Source organism: Telmatherina bonti (assembly GCF_933228915.1).
Source record: "Telmatherina bonti genome assembly, chromosome: 3".
Lineage (NCBI taxonomy): Eukaryota > Metazoa > Chordata > Actinopteri > Atheriniformes > Telmatherinidae > Telmatherina > Telmatherina bonti.
Genome location: NC_136621.1, coordinates 10,362,628 through 10,389,145, shown reverse-complemented (window position 1 = coordinate 10,389,145; position 26,518 = coordinate 10,362,628). Strand labels below are relative to the sequence as shown.

At 40.5% G+C, this 26,518-nt stretch overlaps 1 protein-coding gene across 1 annotated transcript; it reads left to right on the top strand.

The window, feature by feature from the left end:
* Positions 1-787: 787 nt before the first annotated feature.
* On the top strand, positions 788-9,160 carry pcdh18a (protocadherin 18a). Its single transcript, XM_079265173.1, has 4 exons — positions 788-3,604; positions 4,262-4,350; positions 4,999-5,171; positions 7,708-9,160. The coding sequence occupies exons 1-4, from the start codon at positions 1,130-1,132 to the stop codon at positions 8,535-8,537; spliced, it is 3,567 nt and encodes a 1,188-aa protein (XP_079121299.1). The 5' UTR covers positions 788-1,129; the 3' UTR covers positions 8,538-9,160.
* The last annotated feature ends 17,358 nt before the right edge of the window (positions 9,161-26,518 follow it).

Genomic DNA, 26,518 nt, shown 5'->3' with positions numbered 1-26,518 from the left:
CGAAGAATATACTTCACTCAGCGCGTCTACCACAAAGTGCCTGTGCATGGAGAAAGGGTTTGTAGTCAGCTGCCACTTCAAAGTGCAGAAAAAGAGGTACAGCATCAGCTGGTGAGATGCATTAATACCAGGCATCAAATCAATCTGAGGACTGCTGGTTATTTAAGAGCTATCGTGAAATTTTACACGGAAAAAAAAAGTGCCCCGCAAGGCTTGGAATGCGGCGCTGGGTTAAAGATAACTTTATTGTCTAATGAGATTTTTGTGAGTCTCCATGTTGCCTGGGGAAAGCAGACCTTAAGCGAGGAAATCGTAAACCTTTATTTGGTTTTACAACAGTGGAAAAAAAGAGGCGAGAGGAGCTCTTTGGATGAATGTTTTCTTCGTGGGTTTATTTTATCCCCTGGCCATTAGAAATGCACAGTTACTCTGAGAAGTGGTGAGAGTGAACCCCCCATAAGGCGTTTTTTTTCACCACCCTCCTTTACCCCCCATACACACTTTCTCTTTTTTCTCCTCCCCTCTTGCACCTCCCTCTCTTCTCCTTTGGACTTCAAGTGGCCACCAGCCAGCTTTTGATTTAAGACGCGCTTGTCTCTTCCCGGGATGTGAAAAGGGGGCCAGGGCTGATGTACAAGTAGTAGGTTTGAGGCGGGTTATTTTGGGCAAGGCTGTGTGCAGCAGAGGCACCTCAAACGGAGGGAGAGAGAAAGAGAGAGAAAGCGAGAGAGAAGGAGAGCGGAAGGGAGCGCACGGCGCACAGACCAGACGCAGGGAGGAGAGGGAGAAAGGCGTACAGATTTCAGAGGCATTCAGCTGTTGTTTTCCCGCACACTGGATGCGGGCAGCAGATCTGCATGGCAGGGGAGGACAGATAAAGAAAAAAAGAAAAAACAAATTTGGAAGCTTTTATGGAAATTAGCACAACTTAAGTAAGCTTGAAGTAAACAGTCTCATGTTTTCTCCTCACTGAGAGCAATGCAGCTCTTGTTTGAAGAAGATGAGCACCTTGTAAGTTAAATCTGGGATTAATCTCCACTGAATTTTGCTGCAATTTTTGAAGACTATTTTTTTTTTGTTTGTTTTACAATTCAATTCAGCCAGAAAAAAAAAAAAAAAAAAAAAAAGAATGACGGGGCTCTTTCTGACAAGAATGTGGAGAGTTGTGGCTCTCTTGGCGCTGTCAGCGCAGCACGCCGCGGGGAAGACGCTGAAATATCAGATTTATGAGGAGCAAAAGGTGGGCACAGTCATTGCCCGTTTGAAAGATGATGTCGCGGATGTTCTGGCCAAACTTCCGAGCTCTGTGTCCCTGCGCTTCAGGGCCATGCAACGTGGGAGCTCATCTTTCCTCACAGTGCGCGAGCAGGACGGAGAAATCAGCATCAGGACCAAAATCGACCGTGAAAAACTCTGCGAAAAGAACCTCAACTGTTCCATTCAGTTCGACGTGCTGACGCTCCCCACGGAGCATCTCCAACTGTTTCACGTGGAAGTGGAAGTGGTGGACATCAACGACAACGCGCCCCAGTTTGCGCGTGCCGTCATCCCCATTGAGATCTCCGAGAGCGCGGCTGTGGGAGCTCGCATCCCCCTGGACAGTGCCACGGATCCGGACGTCGGTGAGAACTCTCTGTACACGTACGCGCTCGAGCCCAACAATTTCTTCAAGATTGACATCCAGTCCAGGAGTGACGGGGTTAAGTACGCAGAGCTGGTGGTGATCAGGGAGCTGGATCGGGAGGTGCGCTCCGGGTATGAACTTCAGTACACAGCCTCTGACAGGGGCGTCCCCCCGAGAACAGGTTCAACCCTCCTCAAAATCAGTGTTGCGGACTCAAACGACAACAGTCCGATCTTTGAGAAGTCCTCATATGTCATTAATCTCCCTGAGAACTCACCTGTTGGCACTCTGATCATTGATTTGAACGCCACAGATGCCGATGACGGCACAAACGCAAAGATAGTTTACTCATTCAGCAGTCACGTGTCTCCTAAAATTATGGAGACGTTTAAAATGAATCCGGACAGCGGACACTTGACTCTGATCAGGCGAGTGGACTACGAGACCACGAACTCTTATGACATTGATGTGCAAGCGCAGGACATGGGTCCCAACTCCATGCCTGCTCACTGCAAGATCCTGGTGAAGGTGGTCGATGTGAACGACAACAAGCCGGACATCAGCATCAACCTCATGTCCTCGCAGGGGAACGGGGACGCAGCCTACGTATCAGAGGCTTCCCCTCTGGGCACGTTTGTCGCACTGGTGACGGTGGAGGACTTGGACTCTGGGTTAAATGGAGAAGTTGAGTGTAAACTTCACGGCCAGAGCTACTTCAAACTGCAGAAAACATACGAGAACAACTACATGATTTTAACCAACGTGTCTCTGGACAGAGAGAAGAGGTCAGAGTTCAGTCTCACTGTGATGGCGGAGGACAAAGGGACCCCCAGCCTGTCCACAGTCAAACATTTCACCGTGCATGTCATGGATGAAAACGACAACCCGCCGCGTTTTGATAAGGGACGATATGAGATCTTTAAATCAGAGAACAACGCCCCAGGAGCATATCTGACATCCATCATGGCCACTGATCCAGATCTGGATGCGAACGGGCAGGTGAGCTACTCCATCTTGGAAAACTTAGTCCAGGAAAGCTCCATCTCCACCTACGTCACCATCGACCCCTCCAATGGCGCCATCTATGCGCTGCGCACCTTTGATCGCGAGGATGTGAGTCGCATCTCTTTTGTTGTGCAAGCCAAAGATGCAGGGAAGCCAGTGCTGCTTAGCAACGCCACTGTTGTTCTGAATATTCTGGATGAGAATGACAATCCTCCGGTCATTGTGGTTCCCCAGCTGTGGAACTTCACTGCAGATGTTCCTGCATCAAAGTTCACAGAAGCTGGACACTTGGTGACTGTGGTGAGGGCCACTGATCGCGACACTGGGGTCAACGCTGAGCTCATCTGTTCCATAGTGAGTGGCAACGAGGAGGGATTCTTCCTCATGGATCCCAGAACATGCGAGATCCACGCCAATGCTAGCCTGGAGAACTTCCCCCATGAGCATGTCGAACTCACAGTTGTGGTGAGAGATCAGGGGAAGGAGAGTCTCAGTGCCAAGGCGGTTCTGAAAATCACCCTCTATGAGAACTTGGAGAACCACGTGCAGCTCATGGACCAGGGAGAATCCACCCTCGACGCATCTCTGATCATCATCATCTCCCTCGGGGCCATTTGTGGCGTGCTGCTGGTCATCATGGTGGTGTTCGCCGCACGCTGTAACCGAGAGAAGAAGGACACCAGGAACTCCTACAACTGCCGGGTTGCAGAGTCCACTCACCAGCACCACCCAAAAAAGCCCTCGCGCCAAATCCACAAGGGTGACATCACCCTGGTTCCCACGGTGAATGGCACCCTCCCCATCAGGGCTCACCACCGCTCACCTTCGGCCACACCTCCCCTGGACCGAGCCCAGATGGGGAGCAGGCAGAACCACCACAGCCGCCAATCCCTGAACAGCCTAGTGACCATCTCATCCAATCACATCCCAGAGAGCTTCGCCCTGGAACTGGCTCACGCAACTCCACCGGTGGAGGTGAGCACACACACCAGCGGTGACACACACACACACACACATGCGCAGAAAATACCTCCAAAATATCAAGTGTGGTCCCACAATCCTGAAAATTTCTCTCAGTTTCTCTTTCAAACACACACACCAGCCCACAGCAGCCTCCTCCTCCTCTTCCTCCTCTTCCTCCCCCTCCTCCTCTTCCTCCTCCTCTTCCTCACGCAGCTGTCTCTGTTTGAGCGAATTAACTCATCTCCATGTGTGACAGTGACTTAATCAACACTGCCCTGTAGTTCAGGCTGACTCTCATTAAATCTGTTGATGATTATAGATGTCTTTGTCTTTACCTTGTTTACACCCTGTCACCATTGCCTCCATCACCACGATGACTCACCCCTCAGTCATATGTTTCCATATTCATCCAGACTCACCCCATCCCACTCACCCCCCTTTTTTTTGTTTAAATGTCATCCATTTTGTCTCACTCATTTTTAGCAGCCTCTCCATCATCCATTTTGTGTTTACTCATCTATTATTTTGTCTTCTGTGTTGTCCCCCCCCCCCCCCCCATTTTTTCCCCTCCTCTTCTTTTTGATGTTCCATCTGTTATTCATCCCCCCTTTTTTTCTGTTTCTTTTTTGTTTTATTTTGTTTGTTTTGTCATTTTTTTTTTGGATGTAGCAAGTCTCACAGCTTCTGTCCATGCTCCATCAGGGCCAGTACCAGCCCAGACCCAGTTTCCGTGGCAACAAATACTCCCGCAGCTACAGGTAATTTACCCGTACCCCCTCAGTCCCCCCTCTCCTCCCAAAAGAAAGATTTATCCTCTGTTTGCTTTCGTTGAAACCTCTTGTTTCTCATTGTGTGCTTCATGTCTCAACATGTTGTGAAGTTACCTGTCAGTTGATTTTTTTTCTTTTTACATGATTTGACGATGTGTTAATGTAGTTGTTTATTTTGTTTTCATATTTTAGTTGCTATCATACCAAAATCATTCAGTTCAGAAGTATGCAATTCATTTGTCTAAGTGTCACAACAAATTTCAGAGTACTTCTCAGGGGAAATGGGCTCAGATTGTAAAGTCTGTGTCTGTCAGAACTCCCATCATAGCATCCCGTTACGGTCTCTAAGAGAAGGATTTACTGATGCCTCTCGTGGCTGCTCTGATAGATTTATTGATGGCTTCTACCTGCATGTGGAATTTATGGGCCGAGCCTTGTCTGGTGATTTGACAGATTGCAGAAGAAGTCTCAAGTTTGAAATGATGAATTTAGTCTTCTCTCAGTCGGACTGTTCTACGCAGCTTTTCATGTGTAACATTGAAACTTACATGATTCGACTTCAGATGATACTGTTTGTAAAACTTTCAAAAGGAAAAAAAAAAAAAAAAAAATATATATATATATATTTCCTTGCAGGTATGCATTACAAGACATGGACAAGTTCAGCCTGAAGGACAGTGGCCGTGGAGACAGTGAGGCGGGGGATAGCGACTGTGAGATGGGGCGGGAATCCCCAGTGGACAGGCTGCTGCTGGGGGAGGGCTTTTCTGACCTGATGCACCTCGAAATGCACCATCGACTCCACCCAGGTGGGATTTGGGTTATGTGGTCCATTTGTCTCAGCCTAAGTGGCTGCAGACAGCACTTTCCTTTCCTTTCCTTTTTTTTTTTTTCCCAGCTTGACACCTCTCAGTGTGAACTGCCTCCACATCACTTGCACCTTCTATAAAACCGCCGCACCTTTTAGACCTTAAATAAATCTTGTTTTGTGAAGTCAGTTTCTTTATAATCCAGCCAGAATAAACCGAATCACTATAAAAAGGTATAAAAAAAAAAAAGAAAAAAAGAACTTTTCATGCTCTTTGAAATGAACAGACTTTTGTCATGTTGGTGCTGAATCTAAACCGACCTGAGCCTGCTTCCTCCAGACCACACCCTGCCCTCAGATGTAATGTCTCCCCTGACAAATTTCAGCACCATGGACAGCGTCAGGCCTAAGCCCATTATTCGTTGGTACACCTGCCTTTACAGGCTCTAAATTCACCCTGTTGCAAACACAATCTCTATTGTACTCATCCCCATTCTTCCATACAACCCTCATTTCCACGCTTGTTATCACACCGAGAGAGGTTACAGTGTGTCTAGCTGTATGTGCAACTGTGCATGTGTGTGAGTATGTGTGTGTTATCTGCCCCTAAGATAGAGTCGTGTCTGTAAAATCCTCCCTGGAGCGGAGATGAGTCGGCTGTCACTCATCGGTATGCGTCTCAGGGTGCTGTTTTTTTTTCCCTCCCTCTCTCTTTTTTCCCCCTTTCTCTTTTTTTTCCCCCCGGTGACTGACAGTGGTGCGCTTTCATGTCTGAACTGAGGAGAATTCATAGTAATTGCTTTTAGAATGATGTTATTCTCCCTCTTTCTCTCTCTCTCTCTTTCTGTCCCTGTCTTGCTTTCTCCGACATGCCTGAGAGCTCCTCAGCTTCTCTGTCTCTCCTCTTTACTTGTTACCGAATTCTCAATCTTTATTGAGACAGATAAAGGGAGAGGTGCTGGACATGAACCTCCCCGCCCACCCCCACCCCAACCAACAGAGAGATTTGGAGATGTTTCATTTCTCCTCCCTTCCTTTTCTCTATGTTTCTCTGTTATTTATTTATTTATTTATTTTAAATGGAGGCAGGATGGGCTGAGAGGGAGGATTACAGCTGTTTCTCTTCAATAGATTTAATTTGTTTAGATTTTTCTATCTGAATGGGTAAATGTAGCTAATCATGCTGGATATGACAAAAGGAGCTGAACAGCCTGCCTCAGCCTTGTAGCGTGGAGACGTGGACACACTCGGCAGAGCAGCCAAACATTACATTAGCATCTGCATGTAATGCCAACTGGATGGGATCTGGCTATTGTTTATTCATTATTCAGCTCCTTTTATGTTTTCCCTACCTGGCGCTACCTGGATGTTCATGCCATAAGCTATAAATACCATCACCATGAGTTCAAGAAGAGAAATGTTAAAATCTATAAAGCTGAAATGGGTTCAGGAAAAATTAAACTAGTTCAGAAAAAAATAAGAGCTAAGTAGGTACTGAATGGGGTAGGCAGAGTTTATCATACTGAAAGGTATCCCTGGGTTTATTTTTACACCAGAGAAAGTAACTTTACAATGAAGCTGAAGTAACATCAGCTTTAATGTTTACATTTTGTGTCCCACATCTTCACTTTATGCCAAGAAAAAGTAACAGAATCTTTTTTCTTTTCTTTTTTTGGATAATAATAATAATAATAATAATAATAATAATAATAATAATAATAATAATAATAATAATAATAATAATAATAATAAACGGCCCTGCAATGGACTGGCGAGCTGTCCAGGGTGTACCCTGCCTGTTGCCCAAAGCCGGCTGGGATAGGCTCCAGCTTCCCTGCGACCTTGAATTGGATTAAGTGGTTCAGATAATGAATGAATGAATAATAATAATAAACATTTGGAAAACAATAGGGCCCTTCCATACTTCGTATGGCAAGGACCCTAACAATAATGATGATGATGATAATAATAATAATAATAATAATAATAATAATAATAATAATAATAATAATAATAATAATAATAATAATAATAATAATAATAATAAATAATTTGAACCAAGGCCCTGCGATGGACTGGCGAGCTGTCCAGGGAGTACCCTGCCTTTCACCCAAAAACTGCTGGGATAGGCTCCATCTTCCCTGCGACCCTGAATTTGATTAAGCAGTTAGGAAAACGCATGAATGAATGAATACATTTGAACTAAGATAACAGTTAATAATCTGGTTATTTTACTTAAATGGTCAAAACTTGAAACAGTTGTGAGATAGCAAACACTTTTGTTATTTTGTAGCTAAGCCAAGTGGTAAAAATGACTCAGGCAGATTTATTTTATAACATGACAATAACAGTTACTGTAGTCATTAAGCATTTGCTTTACAGATGGTCGAGCAGGGAGATGAAGGGTTGAAGAATATCTAACATGTTATCTGATTTCGTTTGCAGTCGTGTCACAAAATGTTCTTTACTGGAGCTGAACTGGAACTTAAGTCTGTTTTCTTTTCTTCTTCTTTGTTTGTTTGTTTTTATTGTTTTAGCTATGAGACTGTGCACAGATGAATGTCGCGTCTTGGGACACTCTGACCAGTGCTGGATGCCTCCCCTCTCCTCACCCGCTTCCTCTGCTGACTACCGCAACAACATGTACATCCCCGGGGAGGAGTCCTCCCAGCAGCCCCAGCTCGATGATGACCAGTCCTCCGTTGACTCAGAGAACCGTAAGAGCTTCTCCACTTTTGGCAAAGAGTCTGGGAATGAAGAGCTGGGGTCTGCAGGAGGTGGAGGAGGAGGAAGCGATGTGTGTGCAGCTGGAGCAGGGGCGGGCTCCCTCCTTACAGAGATGAACTCTGTGTTCCAGCGACTCCTACCCCCTAATATGGACTCTTACACCGAGTGCACTGAAACGAGCCTGCCGTCGTCATCATCAACCGCCGAGAGAGGAAGCGGACGTAGTGGCAATATTGCCGGTAACCATAGTAACAATGCTGTTCCTCAGGATAACCGCAGAGGACTGTTGCCAGGTGGTAAAGGTCCTGCTTATCCCCCAGGTGTGGCTGCATGGGCTGCCAATACCCACTACCTGAACCCAGGAAGTGGATCCGTGGGGAACAATCACGTTTCCTCCTCTTCTTCATCCTCATCCTCAACCTCCACATCCACCGCCACCTCTGGACAGCCGCCACATTTAAAATGGCTACCAGCCATGGAAGAAATCCCAGAGAATTATGAGGAGGATGACTTTGATGGTGTCTTTCATCAGGGTCACCAGGGTGGCAAGCGTGGCGAGGGCCGCCACGAGGTCGCCATGGACACGAGCGAGTTGGCTCACGAGATCAACAAGCTGCTGCAGGACGTGAGGCAGAACTAGAGAGGCAAGACAAGAAGGCATGGCATGGTTCCACTGGATGATGGAGGGACATTTCACCACATCATGGTGCACTTTTGTTCTTCGTGCCAACATTTTTACGCTTGTCTCGTTTATTTGACCAAATTTCCTTGTGGGTTCTGAGTGCTGAAAGACCACGAGGGAAGTCAAACATGGCATTGAAACTGTAAAGTAACACAAAGACGTCAAATCAGACGCTCGAAGAACAGATTGTCCAGTTGTAATTAGTGTTTCAGAAAGTTGTTTGAACATGTGAATGGAAGACCATCAACAAAAAAAGATCGACCCTTTTTCACTTAATGTTTACAGAGGTGTGAACGGACTTGGAGAAAGCAACTGTTGTGTGACCTGATTTCAGATTTTACAGTATATATATACTGAGCAGTATATATTGTACAGTGTCTGTAGAAAAAGGCAAACTCACTTGAATATTGTGCCATGTCTCCTGTTTTGTTATTATGGAATGTAACTGTACAATTTGATCTTTGTATTTTAAAAATACACACTTTTTTACTTCTATATATTTATATGTGTCCATGTATGTTTGTACAGAAAAGAAAACAAATGTCTATTTTTTATATTCATCACTGCATGTCTTAATATCTCTTTAATGTGTCTCTTTCCCTCTGCCCTGTTCATTTTGTAAAACACTTGTATTTAATTTTGTTTTGAATGTGTGTGTGTGTGTGTGTGTGTGTGTGTGTGTGTGCATATATATATATATATATATATATATATATATATATATATATATATATATATATATGTGTGTGTGTGTATATATATATATATATATATATATATATATATATATATATATATATATATATATATATATATATATATATATATATATACATCCCAATGCAGTTCCATGTTGGAAGTGGATTTTGTATGGTAACATTGTGACCAGTGGATGATAAATAAAGTGGGGGGATTTGTAACAGTGTTAAGTTTGATATGATTGATTCCATTAGTGTGTACATTAGTTAGTATTTTTAAATGCTATATGTAATTTCTTCTCCTCTGGTTTATTTTCTAATTGCTTCTTTTTGCCCCTCTGTCTCTTAGCACCCCCTAATGTTCAACATCAGAACTGCAGCTGCTTCAGTATGCAAAACCAAAAAAAAGTCATATGGGCTTTTTCCATAGTCCTCATTACATCACATTTCCACACGCCTGACACAGCAAATAAACACAGCATTTGTTCTGAATTAACTCCCAAATGATCTTTTATATTAAATTGCATTTAGGTGTTAATTTCATTTTATAGAAGTCCTCATTTTCACTGTCTCTGTCATCTGCGAAAGCAGCACAATTATACTAAACAGGCTACACTTGGCAAATGAAAAGCATTTGATATTAACTAAACATGATGACAAAATTGAAAGCATGATATTGGGAGGCACAGTGATACAGACACATGTATAGCTGTGTGTAAAGAAGAGGTGAGCATCCCTGCTTCCTTCATTCAGTTTGCTCATCAGCATACACACAGCAGAAAATAACATGAAATAAATTAGAACAGGCAAAATTCATCAACTTGGGCAAAATGAGGACGTTAATCTCATGAGAAAGTGTTTAAACTGGGTTAAAGGTAGACCACAAGGTAAACAGACATGTTCACTTCAATGTAGCTTCAAAACCAGTGATGCATGTAAAGACATCTAGTTCTCTGTGACCAATACACACACGGACACACACACACATGGAAAGAAAAAAAAAACATGCATGAAAACACTTGATAATGAGCTCATTTGTCTTCATCATTACAGAGTTCAAGCCTCAATGAGCAACAAGCATTGGCTGTGGGTGAGTGAATGACAGGGAAACTTCAGCAAACTATATAAGCATAGGCCACTGTGAGCGTTCTATTTATGCACATTATGCTTATTTTTTAATTCAATCTTATTTTCTACTTTAAGTTTAAAAGAAACTAACTGCTTTCCCAGAAAAGTGGAAGAATTGTGGGAGATATTGCCCAAGAGAGGGTTTAAAGCACCTGTCAGTGGTTTGAAGTACAAGAGATTTACACCACCCCTTCCTTCATATACTGAAGGCTTGTCTTAATTAAGTGCAGCTGTTGACATCATAAGGATGTCAATAACTGAGTCAGAGAAATGTCACTGATAACACAGAGGGAGTTGTATCATATTAGAGAATGCAGGAAGGAAAAGACCACCATTTGAATTTTTTTCTTCTTTCTTTTTTTGTTTTCACCTTTCCTGTGAAAATACAATTTGAGTGCTCAAATACATTTTTTACGATATGTTGTACAGTTACATAGCCAGGTAAGAAAAGCCTGACTGAAACATGAGGCAGTTCAGAGAAAAGTTTTCTCTCTAGACCGTGTTAACTCCCTTTGATGTGCTTTTAACAAGCTTTTCCAACAAGAAAATTCCCCAACTCACCAAGGGAAAGGGAAAGGTTTATTTATTTATTTATTTATTTTTTATAAACAATGTTAAAGCAAAAGACATCTTAAGCTGCAAGAATTGTTTTCATAATTTTGGATGTGTTATCCCTCTGTTTCCTCTTTTGACATGTAGCTCAAGCTACAGCAGCTAGCATGAGCTAGCTGTAACCGACTACTGAATGACCAATAAGGAGCATTGTTGACTGACTAGATTTTGGTTTTATTTCATAATCCAGAAACTAAATGGTACTTTATACATTTAGAAAAGAAAATGTGCCCTCTCAAAATTTAGAATGTGTAGTTATAACAGGTCAGCTAGCAAGCAAAACTAATAGATGTTTAGCAAGATCGCTAGCATACAAGCAAGCAGATAGACACGGTAGATAAACAGAGAGATAGTGTGTTATTTGCTTTCTGAAACAGCTATTGCAGAGGAGAAGAATGATCTTGGCCAGGGGGGTTCAGTATGATCTGCCTGATGGCAGTAACATGAAGGAGTGGTGAAGCCAGGGGGTGGGTGATGATGAAGGTGGTTTTCCTCACCACTTAGAAAATATACAGTTCAGTCAGAGGGTGTTGGGCTGTTCTGATCAGCCCAACACCCACAACCTGGCCTGATTGGTTGTGTGGAAGAGTTTGATATTGGTTGTATTGTCTAGGGTTTACCTAAAGATGAGATGGTATGAGAGTGGATTCAGTAGCAGGTCTATAAAGTGAAAAGACAGTGATGTAATTCATTAATTCTCTGTACCACTTAGTCCAATTACAGGTGAAGCGTGGGGGAGCAGGAGCCTATCCCAACAGCCTTTGGGCCAGTCTATCACAGGGACAATTTAAATTAGCCAATTAACCTAACATGTCTTTGGACAGTGGGAGGAATACCCAACATGCACAGGGAGAATATGCAAACTCCACACAGAAAGGCCAGAAACCTAGCTGAGGATTGAACCAGCAACATTGTTGCTGTGAGGCAACAGTGCTACCCACTACACCACTGTGCAGAAATATGAAGTAAAGGCCATTAAAAAAAAAAAAAAAAAAAAAAGAAGTACTCTTTTAAGATGCATGTGTGTTTGTATCATTCTTAACTGAAATTGACAATATGTGATGGATGATCTTTGGTAAAAAAGACTTTTGTTTGGCATAAGGTAATGGTGTGTGTAATAGAAAAAGAAAATACCAGCAGAATGAAAGAAGCAGTAGTGCTCATTTATTACCACTCACATAATTAATTTTACACAAACACAACATGGCACTGATATGATGTTGAAATATGAACTCGAGCTTGTTATTGTCTTGGTAAATCCACCATTAAATTTGTCGGTCTCACTTACCTTTCAGTCAGATTTGAAAACCTGGTCTCTTCCTTCATCAACCCTGCTGCACAGCGCTGCATCTTCTTCTCATCTTCTGGCTATTTCTGTCTGTTCATCTGTCTGAGACCGACTTGCAACCACACACACACGCACACACACACACACACACAAACACACACACACACACACACACACACACACACACACACACAAACACATAAATATTCCCCTTCACACATAAGCAGCCACGCATACACATCCAAATCCCAGCAGCATTCTCAGCTCATGTCACATCTCCAAGTCCCCGCAGACATTGGAATTTGCAATGCTCCTCTGTGTTTCATCGGTTCTTGTCACTTTTATTCCTCACTAATCAAAGGCTCATTTTTTACTAATTGTTTTATTCACAATGCTAATAGCAAACACATAAAGTCACAACTTTTAGGTTTCAAATCCAAATTTATGGCCCTGTGATGGACTGACAACCTGTCCCGAGTCTACCTGCATCTCGCCTGATGGTTGCTGGGTAGTCTCCTGCTTCCCATGACCCTTAAATGGACTAAGCGGTAAAGATGATGAATGAATGAATGACTTTCATTTCTTCATGTATCCATGCACACTGCCATCATACATCAGATTGTTTTGTTTATGTCTTGTTTTAGGCACGCCATAAAAAAATCCTGACACACTCCTGCATCATTTGCCGTTGCTTGCACAATGTCTTTGATTCTTACTGCGACAGGAAATTAAGAAGATGGAGACTTGCATTATGCAGGCTTATTGGTTGTGCTAACATGGAGAAAGAAAAAGAAAAGAAAAGAAAGAAAGAATAACCAGTGACCCTCTGCAAGCCTGCTGGACCAGTGTCAGGGAAACAGGATATTGGCGAGCCTGTAATATAAACAGAGTAAACAAGTCAGAGATAAAACCACCATGATGGAATGCCTTACACTGTACGCCTTATTACTGGAGGAGTGTCTTCTAAAGATATGTTGGTGTGGTGGTCTCGATTAGAAGGGTAATGATCAGCATTATGGCAAAAAGCATTCAGCTGAGAGTTTAAAGCTACGAACTAAAGAAGAAAAGCACACGCACAGAAAAGATCATGTCAATCATTACACGCACAAAATGATTCATCTTATAGAGAATGAGGAGAGGGAAGGTCAAGCCCACTTGGGGCAAAACATCTTTTCTTCAGATTTTGACAAAATACTTAAAATTTTTAATTGAATTTTTATTTCTTTTTCTACTTGTTCAGCAAGGTCAATCACTTTCAAGGGCTGTTCAGGCTCCTTTCAGAAATTCTTTTTTTTTTTTTTGTGTGTGTCCTCTCATGTTCGGAGGTGCATAAGTTCCAGTTCCGCCCTCCATGTTTTCCATTCATTCTTTCTCTTTGCCAGCGTCATCCTGCTGTGGGTGAGCTACAGAGTGCCATGTGAGAAGGCAAAAGAACAAGCATGCATGCTCACATCTATATCCAGTTTAAAGTTGCCGTTTAACCTACACTTCTGTACTGAAGGAGAAAGTCAAAGAACTTGGAGAAACTCCCCTCAGGAAAAGGAGAGTATAGAAACAGAATACAGACGCCTGAGATTTGAGTCAGGAGCATTCATGCTGTGAAGTGATACCACTCCAACTGTGCCACCCTCTCCAGGTTGTCTAAATTAATATATAAATATAACAAAAGCTTCAGACGTTCTATGAAATAGATTTGCATGGAAACTGCATTAAAATCCTGTGAATCCAATTATGTTTGGTAACATTCATTTGTTTTACAACACAATGAACAATTACTAAACAAGCACAATTTAATGTGGACTGAATCTTGCATTGCAGCTGTAAAAAAACAAAACAAAAAAAAAAAAAAAAAAAAACCTGAAGGACAGATTTGTCCAGCAGATGGCACTGTGGCACCTGCTTTTACAACAAAGGGGCCAGACTTTTGCAGCAACACTTAGACCTCAAGATGCTGCCTTCCATTGAACGAGGCCTGCAGAAGAGCTGCAGAGACGTGGAAAGTGAGGCTGAGACGAGGCTGAGTCATTTTTTTTTTCCACTCTAATTGCATATTGGTTTATGCATCTACAGTTTTTGCCCTCTGATTTTATTCACCCAGGACTTGTGAGATGGGGATGTGTGTGCGTTTGCACTCATTGTGGCACTGCATGTGTATGTGAAAGACTGTCGGAGAATATGTGTCTGTATGAAGCCAGTGGGCGTTGCAGTGTGTTCTGCATGTGGTTGCATGTGTGTGTATGTGTGTCTGGTGTATGGGGTTGGTTGTGTTTGCTGTACTCTCACCCTCTAATAGATATCCCCATCCAGCTTGCCATTTAGAACTGGAGAGCAGCCAGTTGTAGTTCTCCCTTCCCTTGCCCCCCCTCTCTCTCTCGCTCTCTCTCTCTCTCTCTCTCTTTGCACAATTGGATTAGTGCAGAGTGATAGAGACTAAATACAGAATCTCACTGGTGCAGCCAGTCACTTGGCCTCATGCCACATCATATAGACACATGCACATGCACACATACAAATACCACAGTTGTCACTGCACCCAGAGGCTAAGCTAGCTACTTTGATATCCAGATGGCTTAATTACTGCATGTGTATAGACAGTCAAACTGGTTTATGTGTGTATGAACGTGACACTGTTGGAATTGCAAAAGACATCTTTGCTCTGGGCTGCAACTTCATGCAAGGCTGTGTGCACAGCGTGCAAAAGAAAATAAAATTGAAACTGTAGACATTTTGATTGGTTTTTTTTTTTTTTAACTGTGCATGTATGAAAGATCAATAACTTTATTTGTTATGGAGAAACTAGAAAGTTGAAATAGGATGTTGGAGAACTGAGTTTTTTCCTATGATTACAGGACATGTTGCATGGTAAACTCTATGGTAAATTAATGACCGTTGCCACCGCCAGCTCCACTTCAACCAGGGGCAGAAACTTCCTCGAGTCTTGACTTCACATCGAGCAACGCAGCCAGTGGAGAACTCAGTATGTTAAAATGAATGAACATATTTCCCAGGATGCCTGCTCTTTAAAAATAAACTGCAACATTACTTCAAGTCATTCTGGATAAAAGCATCTTCGAAATTATTAAAATAAAATAAAAGAATAGAAAAGAATAGAATAGAATAGAATAGAATAGAATAGAATAGAATACTTGCCAAAATCAAAGCTTTAGGGGATGTAATGCTTATTTCAGTTGATCTTTTTACGTCTTAGATGCCAGCTGTAATGATTTAACACCTATTGAATGCAATGCATGTTTAAAGGTGAATACATTCTGCTGGCATTGTCATGCTTTTATTGAAATGTCTCAAAAACTGGTTGATGGATAATTTTTAACTTTTTTTGCATCACTATTCTTTATTTTTGTTTGCATGTTGATTTTTGTTTTTTCTGTCAAATGCACCTTGGTCATCAGATGACGCTGAGTTGCTCTCATGTTTACATTTTCATCTGTCTGTTATTTGTTAAATTACTGACCTGGTAGATTTTCTCAGCAAGTCGCTCGCTAGCGGCGGCTAATTGGCCATCTCTCTTGCATCCTGTCTCTTATCTGTGCTGTCCAGCCAGGACAAGCCAGCACAATATTGTCTTATCTGCTGTTCTGTCACTTTCTGTCCTTTTCCTCTCATCCTCTGAAATGTCCTCTTGGTTTTGTTTGCTGAATCAGCCATTGTGTCCATTTGAAATGGTCAGTGTGTTGATATGCAGTTGTGATGCGTGAGTCATAAGCTAAATACAGCTGTCATGTGATGTCCCAGGCTGGATAAATAATAATAATAATAAAAAAAATAAATATGAAGTGCAGTTTTTCAACCTTAGGATCCTGCAGGGCAACAACAGCTCCAGGAATGGACATGATGAATGTCAGTGTGTCATCACAATGAGTCAGAAGCAGCGAGTTTTCAGGTCAGACTCTTATGTGGTGTTGCTTAAAAAATTTAGATTGGTGTATTTATGGCTTTTCACTTTTTAAATCTAAGTCAGTTCCAAAGAAATAATGGCAATGTATTGTACTGATATTGTTTAAAATTTATTTACTTTTTCTTGTCTCTCTGGATGCAGTGCAAACTATAAATGTAAATAAATAAATAAACATCCAGGCTCATAGAATGAATGGATTTCTCATGCCTCATGCTAGTGTCCACCAATCTGTTTCAATCACACTGGCATCACATAAATAAAAGAAATCACAAACACACACACACACACACACACACACACACACACACACACACACACACACACACACACACACACACACACACAGACACACACACACAAAAATGCAAATAGTGAAACAAGTATTGATGTGCACTTTGTGTTTCAAGTGTAGAATTGCACTGAATAAGATGTGTCCATCATCTGCATCCATGTTGGATCCATGATGCCACAGCTCATATTTTTTTTACTAAACTGGTCACATAATAACTGATAACACCCAGTGCAGAATAAAGCTGTTCAGTGCATTATGGTAAAAAAATATTTCATATGTTCAACTTTAGTTGGTAAAAGGATTTCCCTCATTTTAGCCATCTTATCACCTTCCTAATGTTTCAAAGAACATAAATAAATGATCTGACAAACACATAAAGTAAATCTTTATCAATCTGTCTCCTACATAGTTATACTGAAACTATAAAAACCTTCCAGGAACCTGGAATCTGTTGGAACTACACATCAGGCTCTGAAATCTCCACTTCTTTCACTTCACTTTTCGCATTTGTACTTCGTGTGTCAAACCTGGATACTTGTCTTAGCATCATGTTTCTTTTTCTTGACGTTACCTTCACATGGAATGAGATCCTCTTTTGAACACCACAATGCCCATGTTGATAGTGACTGTTATCTGAACCTCTTTTGTTTTTGTATCCTGCATCAAATTCTGTAAAGAGAAAAGTGTAACTCATGTGCACTGTTGGTGGAAGCGGCTTGGCTATGGCACATTAATGACTTTTTTTTTTTTTTTTTTTTTTGGCATACAGACGAATATGATACAGAAAGTAGGATGCAGGGGTGTAGACAGAGATATAATAGTATTGTGTACCTGTACTGTTATTTCCCTGGTGCCTTGTCCTCCCATCTGACCCACTTCCACTATGCATTAAGTCAGATCCTTTCCACTCAGTAAATGATCTTTGTTAAGGCAGGAGAGAACAAGCATCCAAAGTTTTACCTATATTTAAGAAACCACGGGATTAGTGTGTGTGTGTTCATGCTGTGCGTTCAGATCACGGCAGCCTTGGGCCTGCTTGAGCTGCTTCTTCTGGTCCAAGAGATCAACTTTGTGTCTCATATTTGCCAAAGATTGTATGAGTGTGTGTTTGTGTTACCAACAGCAAAGCTTCATGAAAATATTTTTCTCCTGTCTAGCTGAGTGTTGTCATGTTCTCCACGAGGGAGTCACGACAACATGTTGTCATTTATTTCTAAAGAGTACAACTAAAGCTATTTTGGACATGTTTTTTGTACAAGGATAACAGCGAGCGCGTCTGAGATGCTTTTGCCAGATAGAGCACATGTCAAACATGGCAGTTCGTTGTTCTTCAATTATTTAAGCTGGTAGAGAAATGCCATGGCCTGGTTTGATATGAATAGTGAGACATTTATGTTATAATTAGAATAAACAGTCCTCACATCAGAGATCTGAAGCATTAATTCTGCTCAACAAAGACATTTGTTTGTTGGAGATTCAGACAACAAATCTTCACTAAAGTCTTCTTTAGTGCATGTAATACATATAATACATACAGCAGTAATACTCCACTCTATAAACCCTTCAGAAACAATTTTCAGTCAAGGCTAATTGGATTGTTCAGACTCAAACAAAGGAACTGGAAACAAAAGGCTGTTTTCTATAAAGGTTGACACAGACAAAGAAAACCAAAGCAAACAGACCACCGTGCAGGAAATTAAGAAAACATCTTCATCACTTTCACAACAGCAGACACACACACAACACTTGCAAAGACAATTGCAACAAAAGCATGAGCATTTAAATGAGTCTGCATCTGATCTCCCATGAAATACAAGCAACAAGATATTTACTTGGCAAAAACTTACTACAAATGTTTACAGAAAAACAAACAATATGCAAACAAAAGCAGAAAAAAAATGTAGTTATTATTTTATATTGTAAATGTAAAACAGTAAAACCGTAATTCAAATAACAACCAATCCCCTGATGTCCAGGTTTTTCCAGGCACACTCAGAAGTGTGCAAAAAACAAACAGAAGGGTCAGTTCACAAACCAGAAAAGCCTTTCTGATGAAAGTCTGAACATGGCTGGGTCCGTCCAACCGTGACGGGGATTGGCGAACTGCAGACCGTGTCAGATTCCACTCGTCTCAGCCAAGACCTGAGAAATGTGAGGCAAGAACAAAGAGATGATGAGGTTCAAATTTGACATCAACGGCATAAATCAGTGTATCAGCCAGTGATCAATAATGCATTTAATTTGACTGTGTGGGCATCTTTGTGTCATTAGCACTATTTAGCAAGTGATGTGTGACACACTGTTTCTGCAGACCAAATTACTAATTATATACATTTTGCTGAATTTAAATCTAAAATGTGCTGTTCGACTGTCAACACATCAAGTGCTATCGCTGAAATAGTCAACAATTTCTCAGGAACTTCCACTTAGTAATTGATCTTTGTTAAGGCAGGAGAGAGCAAGCATGCTAGTGTGAAACTTTGAGAGTTTAATTACGATCAATAGTTTACCCTTTAAATGATCTACTGAAGTTTTCCAGACATTTAAATCCCATCCAGCATGTTCTCAATCCTGCTGCAAAGTTGTCTTCATTCTCCATATTAAGCCTATGTGGTAAATCCCCACTGACATCCATGATAACACTATTATTTTCACATTATATCATATTTTCATGATAGAAAAAGATCACTATGACAATTTTTCAGTTTTACCTTATAATTTACTTCCTGTCAATGTTTTGACCAAACAAATAGCTTAAAATAATACTAGTATCCAATCAGAGGCAACTAAAGCTCAATAAGTGGCAAGTATGTCTGTAAAGGGTTAATATCCATTCCCATTTCTATGACACTACAAAAAATAAATAAATTAAAAAAAAAAAAAAAATAAAAATGTTGACTTAGAAATTTAACATGCTAATCTGACTAAAACTGTACAGAGATGTTGAAACCAGAGTTACACACTTTGAATATTTCAGTCAAATAATTCGCACCACGATCTTTTTGATCAAATCAGCGTCAAGTCGATGGGAACATTCACATCGATGAGCATTTGTCCTATGACGACCAAGCCACTGCTTTAGTTTTTTTTTTTAATTGAGATTTATTTTTCTTAACATTAGCTTTTAACTAATACATAATCAACCAATCAGAGAAGACGTGTTGACAGTGTCACCAGAGTCGGTTGCGAGGTATGCAAGGGTCACTTCGTTGTTCCTGCTCATTCAAACTTTGTATCACCTTTGCCGAGCATCTTAGTGTCTTTGTGAAACAACACTTCTGCTTGTTTAACCAATGACAACATGTGATGAACAATTGCCACCAAGCTGAATTATAAAGAATGCATATAGCTGCTGTGGAAGATCCTCAAACTGTTCCACGGACATCTTAAATTTGTCGTAAAATGGCCATGGTACAGTTTCAGTGCCTGGACTAAACAATAAAGCTCACCGAGTAGGATGTTCCCAGTTCACTCCTTTTTTCTTTCCTTTTGCAGAATCAGTACAATATCATAGTTGCTTGATGTGGAATCCATGTTTGTTTTTGCCAACTTGCAATATTTATGATTTCATTTCAATGTTGCGTCCTACTTGGTGTGCATAGACAAAAACGGTAATATTTCACCTCCAAACTATTCCCAATTGTGTGTCATTTGTTCACATCGGTCTTGGTGTGTGAAGGGCTTGCCATATTAAATACAGTCAAAAGTCAGATGGGACTTTGCTAGAGTCTATCCACTCTACTCTGGCTCCATACTTCCATCTTCAGAAATATTATTGTAAAATTAGTGAAGTATATTTACAAAAAAGCTATAGATCCTTTGATTCCCCTCCCCTGCATGGTTATGGGACAGTGGTCCAGTTAAAAGGCTAGCTTGACCTTTAACCACCTCTGCAGTAACCTGTGCTTGGTTGCATTAACTTTGAAGGCTCTAACAGAACAGAACAAAATACAAAGAGCTTGCTGGCTGAGCAATACCATGGCACAAGCTATTAGGAATGCAGGGATGGCACACTTGGAGAGAACTTCTCAGGGTTGAAAAGTCATCCAGATGGCTGTCGATGAAGAGGGGCCTGGGTGCAGATGTGAGAATATCAAAGGCTTGAAACACCTTGACCCCAGGATGCGCATCACACCGTGCATTTCGGAAAATAATAGGGCACTACAGGTGCCTGATATCAAGCAGTACTGTCAACTCATTACACTCCATGGGGTTGACAGATTCAAAGGCCTGGACCCTGGCAATACCTGCAGTCTAAATGAAACCTGTCAGCCACTAGCACGATGCTTGAGAGACTACAAAGACAAGGCATTAATGGTCCTTACCCATTAAAATAAACCATGCGGTGAATGTTTTGTTGCATCAGCACTAGATGGACAAGTTTTCTGTCTTTTTTTTTCCATCTCCCTTTTTTGTGGCCTTGTAAAACTCAACACAAGAATTTTAATTCCCTGCATTGAAGGATGAAGACTAAGTTTCTGTATCGTTAACTAATTAGAAATATGACTTTTAAATCTGAACACGTTTCACTGAGGGGCATGTCATGTGTCCAGTTTGCAGGGTATAGTGAAACTGAACAAATTCAACTCAAAATTTGAATTGCAATGAGATTAATTCACCCTTTTTAGCCTTGATGATGCCTTTTGCATGGATTTAATGCCCATTTTGGGTTACTTCAGTCTTCCATCACAGTTACATGATGAAATGACTGGGAAACATTTAATGTCCTTGGACATAAACTAAAAGAAAATGCAGTATGCAAATGTTTCTATATTAAAGAAAAGGCCATTATGGAAACTGCAAAGCATTTTGCCTTTTGCTCTTCAAATCTTACACACAAATTTGTGAGCATATTACACATTTTATGTAATCTCAAGATGTTCTGTCTCCATGGCCGAGAGATAAGGTGAAAAAAAAAAAAAAACAATAACACAAATCACTGAAAGTTTTTCAGCTTAAGCTCAGTCTGTAGGGCACTCATCCCTGATCTGCAGGATTAGTGATCTGATTCCTGATCTCTGCCTCCAGTCTGCCCTTGATGCCAACACTACATGCAGAAAATTGCATGAAAAAAAAAAACAAAAAAAAACTTTTCTTTCCAGTGATATCAGCAAATTAAAATGTTTTTTCTCATCCTTTCCTTAATTTTTCAAATATATGTTAGAATGATAGTATCAGTTAAACTGCTGAGGCTACGGGCTCCGATGTGGACCTGAGGAAGTAATAAATACAGAAATGTTCCTTTTCCTTTCTGACTGTCTTTCCATCCTTTTGTCCTTCTCCTTCTTTGACAGCTGCCTGCTGTCACAGATCTTTCTTAAAAGTACATATCAGACTGGTTGGAGAAGATGAAGAGGTGGTAATGGTGGCAGGTGTTATGTTTGAAGATGTGTATGTGCGTGCGTGCGTGTGTGTGTGTGTGTGTGTGCCATTGTGTGTGTGCCTGTCAGAGGTACAGGTGCTCTTGCAGTGTTAAAGAAAGTGGCAGGCTCAATCTGGGGTCGGCTGATTGGCCAATTAGGGACTGTTTCCATGTGACATGCGGCAGTCAATTTACTCTCCTTTTTCCACCGTCTGGACATCTCTCTCTCTTTCACTCCCATCCTTAAGTGCCTCCGTCTTTACCACTATCCTCTCTGTCTCTTCCAGTATCTCTTCCCTTTCTTCTTCCTCCAGTTTAATTTGTCCACCCTCCCCCACTCTGCCAGGTTCCACCCTCTACCTTTCCACACCTCAGTGTGAATTTTCTCCCCTAACTCCCCATTGCTATCATCTCTCTTAGTGATTCCACTCTCACCTTTCTGGCACACTCAACCTCCACTATGCATTCCTCTAATTCAGTTTTATGGTCTTACTAATCTGAGACATAAGCTTTTAATAAAGAGTCACTAAGAGTCTCAGGGCAGCTATCTGCAGATGTCTAATACAAGCATGTCAACAGCTAAAGGAGATCGAATATTACAGTTCGTCGTCATACATGACGTTTGATCCCACAAGGTATGAACTTTCAAATAGTATGTTGGTGATTTAACTTTAAGTTTAGATTTTAAAAAGAAAATAAAAAATAAAAAGCCAATTACAGTACGATCTTTCTTGATTCATGAGCGCCATCAAAATACAAGCTGACCTGATGGAGAGGCAGCGGGGCTCCTGATTGGCCAGACTACTGTCGACACACAACAGCTCAGAGGCGATTTATGTTCAGGCTGCAAGAGAGGCGAGAAACTTAAAGATGTTCAAAGAACACAGAAAACACTCCAAAGCGCAAAAACAAGATGTTGTCAGCAAGATGGCAGATTGTGCAGAGATGGCTGAGACAAGAGATCATAACCCAAGATTTCCACTTTGATTTTATACAGTCTTTGCCTTCCTTTCAACCAGCTAAAACGTGATTACTGCATCAACACATCTCAGTATACAGATAGTCAATACACGCCTTTGGTTTGATCCTTTTTATGTTTATCAGTTTAGTTTGATGATGTTTCTTTTTTTAACAAATGGATATGAGTGGTTATTTCATTTTATTTTTATCAACAAGTTCGTTTTTCTGCTTCTCTACTTTGTCCATAAAAAAAAAAATTGGTAATTGTTCTTTCTCTGCATCTTAAATGCTCACTGAGCACCATTTCTAAGAGAAAAAAAAGGCTTTTAGTTTTCATTTAGCAGCCCATTAAAATAGATGAGAAACAGTTGAAAACCAGAAGGCTCTGGGTGGGTCATGAGTTTTACAAAGAGGAGACCAAGACTTGAATTGGGAGAAATTTTAAGTCTCCTTCTAATAACCAGCCAATTTGCTTGGTTTATAATTTGTCTCTATTTTTAAAATTATGTTTATGCTGCACAGTAAATTAAGGAGATACTGAAATGCTTAATGTGAACAGGAAAAATAATAATTCAGGACTGGCTCACACTGCAGGGAAGGAGATCCAATATAAAGTTACTACAACTTTTCACTTTGCAAGATTATTTTTTTGTTTTTTTGCAAACTACATTATACATGATCTCAATGACTTATTTGAAAATTGTAAATGTATATTTTCTAAGTTGAAAAAGAAAGAAACACAAAGACGAGGTTTGTTCATTAAGAAAAATGTAATGCCAGAACAACCAAATAACCAGAGTAAACGGCAACACTTCTAAGAGATTGCATCAGGTGGGATGTGTACGATACACTCCTGTTGTGTTGTGATATTGCATCAGTTACTTGCAGCCATAAATGCATTCTGTAAGAGCGGCTGTCAATCTTTGTTTATTTCTGGATGACATGTGGAGAACATTTCATTTTGTTTTCTATTTCAAATAAAAAATAAAAAAAAAGAAACCTGGAGCAGCTTCAGTCTTTCTGAAAGCATTTCATCTGCAAATTGCCTTACTTCTAAACACATGTAAATATTCTTTTAGAAATATTTTGGAAATACCCAGTCAGTTGCTGTAATTACTGCTTTATAAATATTTTGTTTTATTTTGTTTAAACAACCATTCGTGAGGACCATCAATGATACATCATTAAAAAAAAGAAAAAAAAAAGTTGATGTATTTTCTTTCTTGTAGATAAAAATGCGTAATTGACCACTTCAGCTTACATTTAAGCAGACAAACATGCAGTTTCATCTTGGTACTTTAAGACTGCTGTTAAGGTCTTGACGGAAATGACAATAAAGAAGACATTATGAAGTCTTCAAACAAAATTAAAGTGGGTGGTTGGAGATTTTTCAGTATTATTTATTTGTATAATTATCACTGTAAATTAACATGTGAATTTTAGTAATGTTAGAAATCAGTCATGGAAAAAGAAAAGAAAAAGTCCTGCGTTCTCAGAGCAAACATGAATTATACTTCCTGGGAGAGTGTGTACAAAGATTTAAGTAGAATTGAATGCAATGATTTGCATATCATCACAACTGTATACTGAAGTTAATATTATGCAAAAATCACAATGATTAGACATAAAAACATAAGAATCAAGAAGGGAATATATAATTTAATTTTGAATGTGATGTCTTGAGCATGCTTAAAAAATCTTCGGGGTGAAAGCATGTTTGCTGCTGTATTGCATCACCTCCTGAAGCCGAACTTGGGAGAGAAGAAGAAAAGACAGATTGCTGTAGTTTTTGAAGTGAGTTGTTTTAAAGTCTCATTTAGATGTAGAATAAATTCCAGCTGTTCAAAATTCCAGAGCAGAATTTTTTTTTCACTGTTATTAGCATCATGTAGCAGCTGTTTACAGCAGTGTGTTGCTGAAATAAGCAATGTCTTCCCTGAGAAAACTGTGATGTGATTGTTGCTGCACTGACTCGTTGAATCTCAGCTAAGCTTTTGAAGATTTAGATTAATAAGATCACATGATAGTTTCCAGTTCCCCTTAAAGGTGCAGCATGTACATGAAGGGTCTTGTGCCACCATTTTAACTACAGTGTCTCTGAAAATGATGTGTCTGAAGTAAACTGTCTGAGCTTAAAAACGGCTTTGTTTGATTGGAGCCAGATTATCATGTATGCATAGAATAGATATGCCTTAAAAGATGTTAAAAAGCAGACGGTACCATGTACAGACAATTTTAGTTACCTGTTAGCACAACACAGCTGCACCTGAGACCACTGGATCCACTCAAAGATGAAAATGTGTTAATTTCTGGTAGAATTTGGGCTTTTTATGGCCACAGTCCGTTGAGAAATTCCTCAATCTTTGTTTTATACGATGACTCTTATTTGCATGGTATATTTCTGGATACCATGCCTGACTGTCACTGACAATTTGAAAGTTTTTGTCAATTTCTTCACAGATTTCTACCATAAGATCATGTTTGTTTGTTTTTTCTCTTTTTTGTTTTCTGTTAGCAACTGGAGAAAATAAATCCAAGTAATTTTTTTAATTATTTTATTAAATGGTCAATAATGAGTAAATATTGAATAAGAAATTCTGTGTTCCTTCATGTTTAGTTAAAGAAATGGGCTGTGTCATTGCTGTCACATATCACAAATGAGGCTTTCTTAATATTATGTATAATACTTGTATTATGTATTAAAGCTAGATTATGGAAGTTAGAAAAACATTATAGCTTAAATTAAAACTCACCCCATTATCAATTATCAGATTAATAAATCCCTCCACTGTATGACTGACTACAGTCCCACTTCACCATCCCACACAGAAACATATGGTATATATGGACCAAAGGTTCTACTGAAATATGGTAATATTATACAGATTTTGTCCTTGTAAAAAAAACACCATTTTCCAGATATATTGTTTTTGTCATGAGACTGAACTGTTTATTAGTTTATTTAGCTAATTTAACCTAATTTTGAGAAAAAAAAAAAAAAAAAAAAAAAACACCCAACAAGAATTTAATCTTAGTCCATCCATCCATCCATCCATCCATCTTCTGCCGCTTATCCGGGGTCGGGTCGCGGGGGCAGCAGCCTAAGCAGGGAAGCCCAGACTTCCCTCTCCCCAGCCACATTTGCCAACTCTGCGGGGGGGATCCCGAGGCGTTCCCAGGCCAGCCGAGAGATGTAATCCCTCCAGCGTGTCCTGGGTCTTCCCCGGGGTCTCCTCCCAGAGGGACGTGCCTGGAACACCTCACCAGGGAGGCGTCCAGGAGGCATCCTGACCAGATGCCCGAGCCACCTCAACTGGTTCCTCTCGATGCGGAGGAGCAGCGGCTCTACTCTGAGCCCCTCCCGGATGACTGAGCTCCTCACCCTATCTCTAAGGGAGAGCCCGGCCGCCCTGCGGAGGAAACCCATTTCAGCCGCCTGTATAGTATTTTTCAGTATTCCATCAGATGTTTGGGATATTTTCACACAGATAATGAATATGGCAAATTCTTTTCCAGTCTATATAGAGAAGTGTTGTTTTAAAACGGTCACCTCATCTTTACTACTGATAGTTTCAGAGCGCATGGTTAGATGGAAATGACAAACGTGAAAACATTAGTTGTCAGTCTGATTGCCCTGTCTTGTTGTTGTCTCCCTTGAAATGTTGTTTTCCTTCAGTAATCTT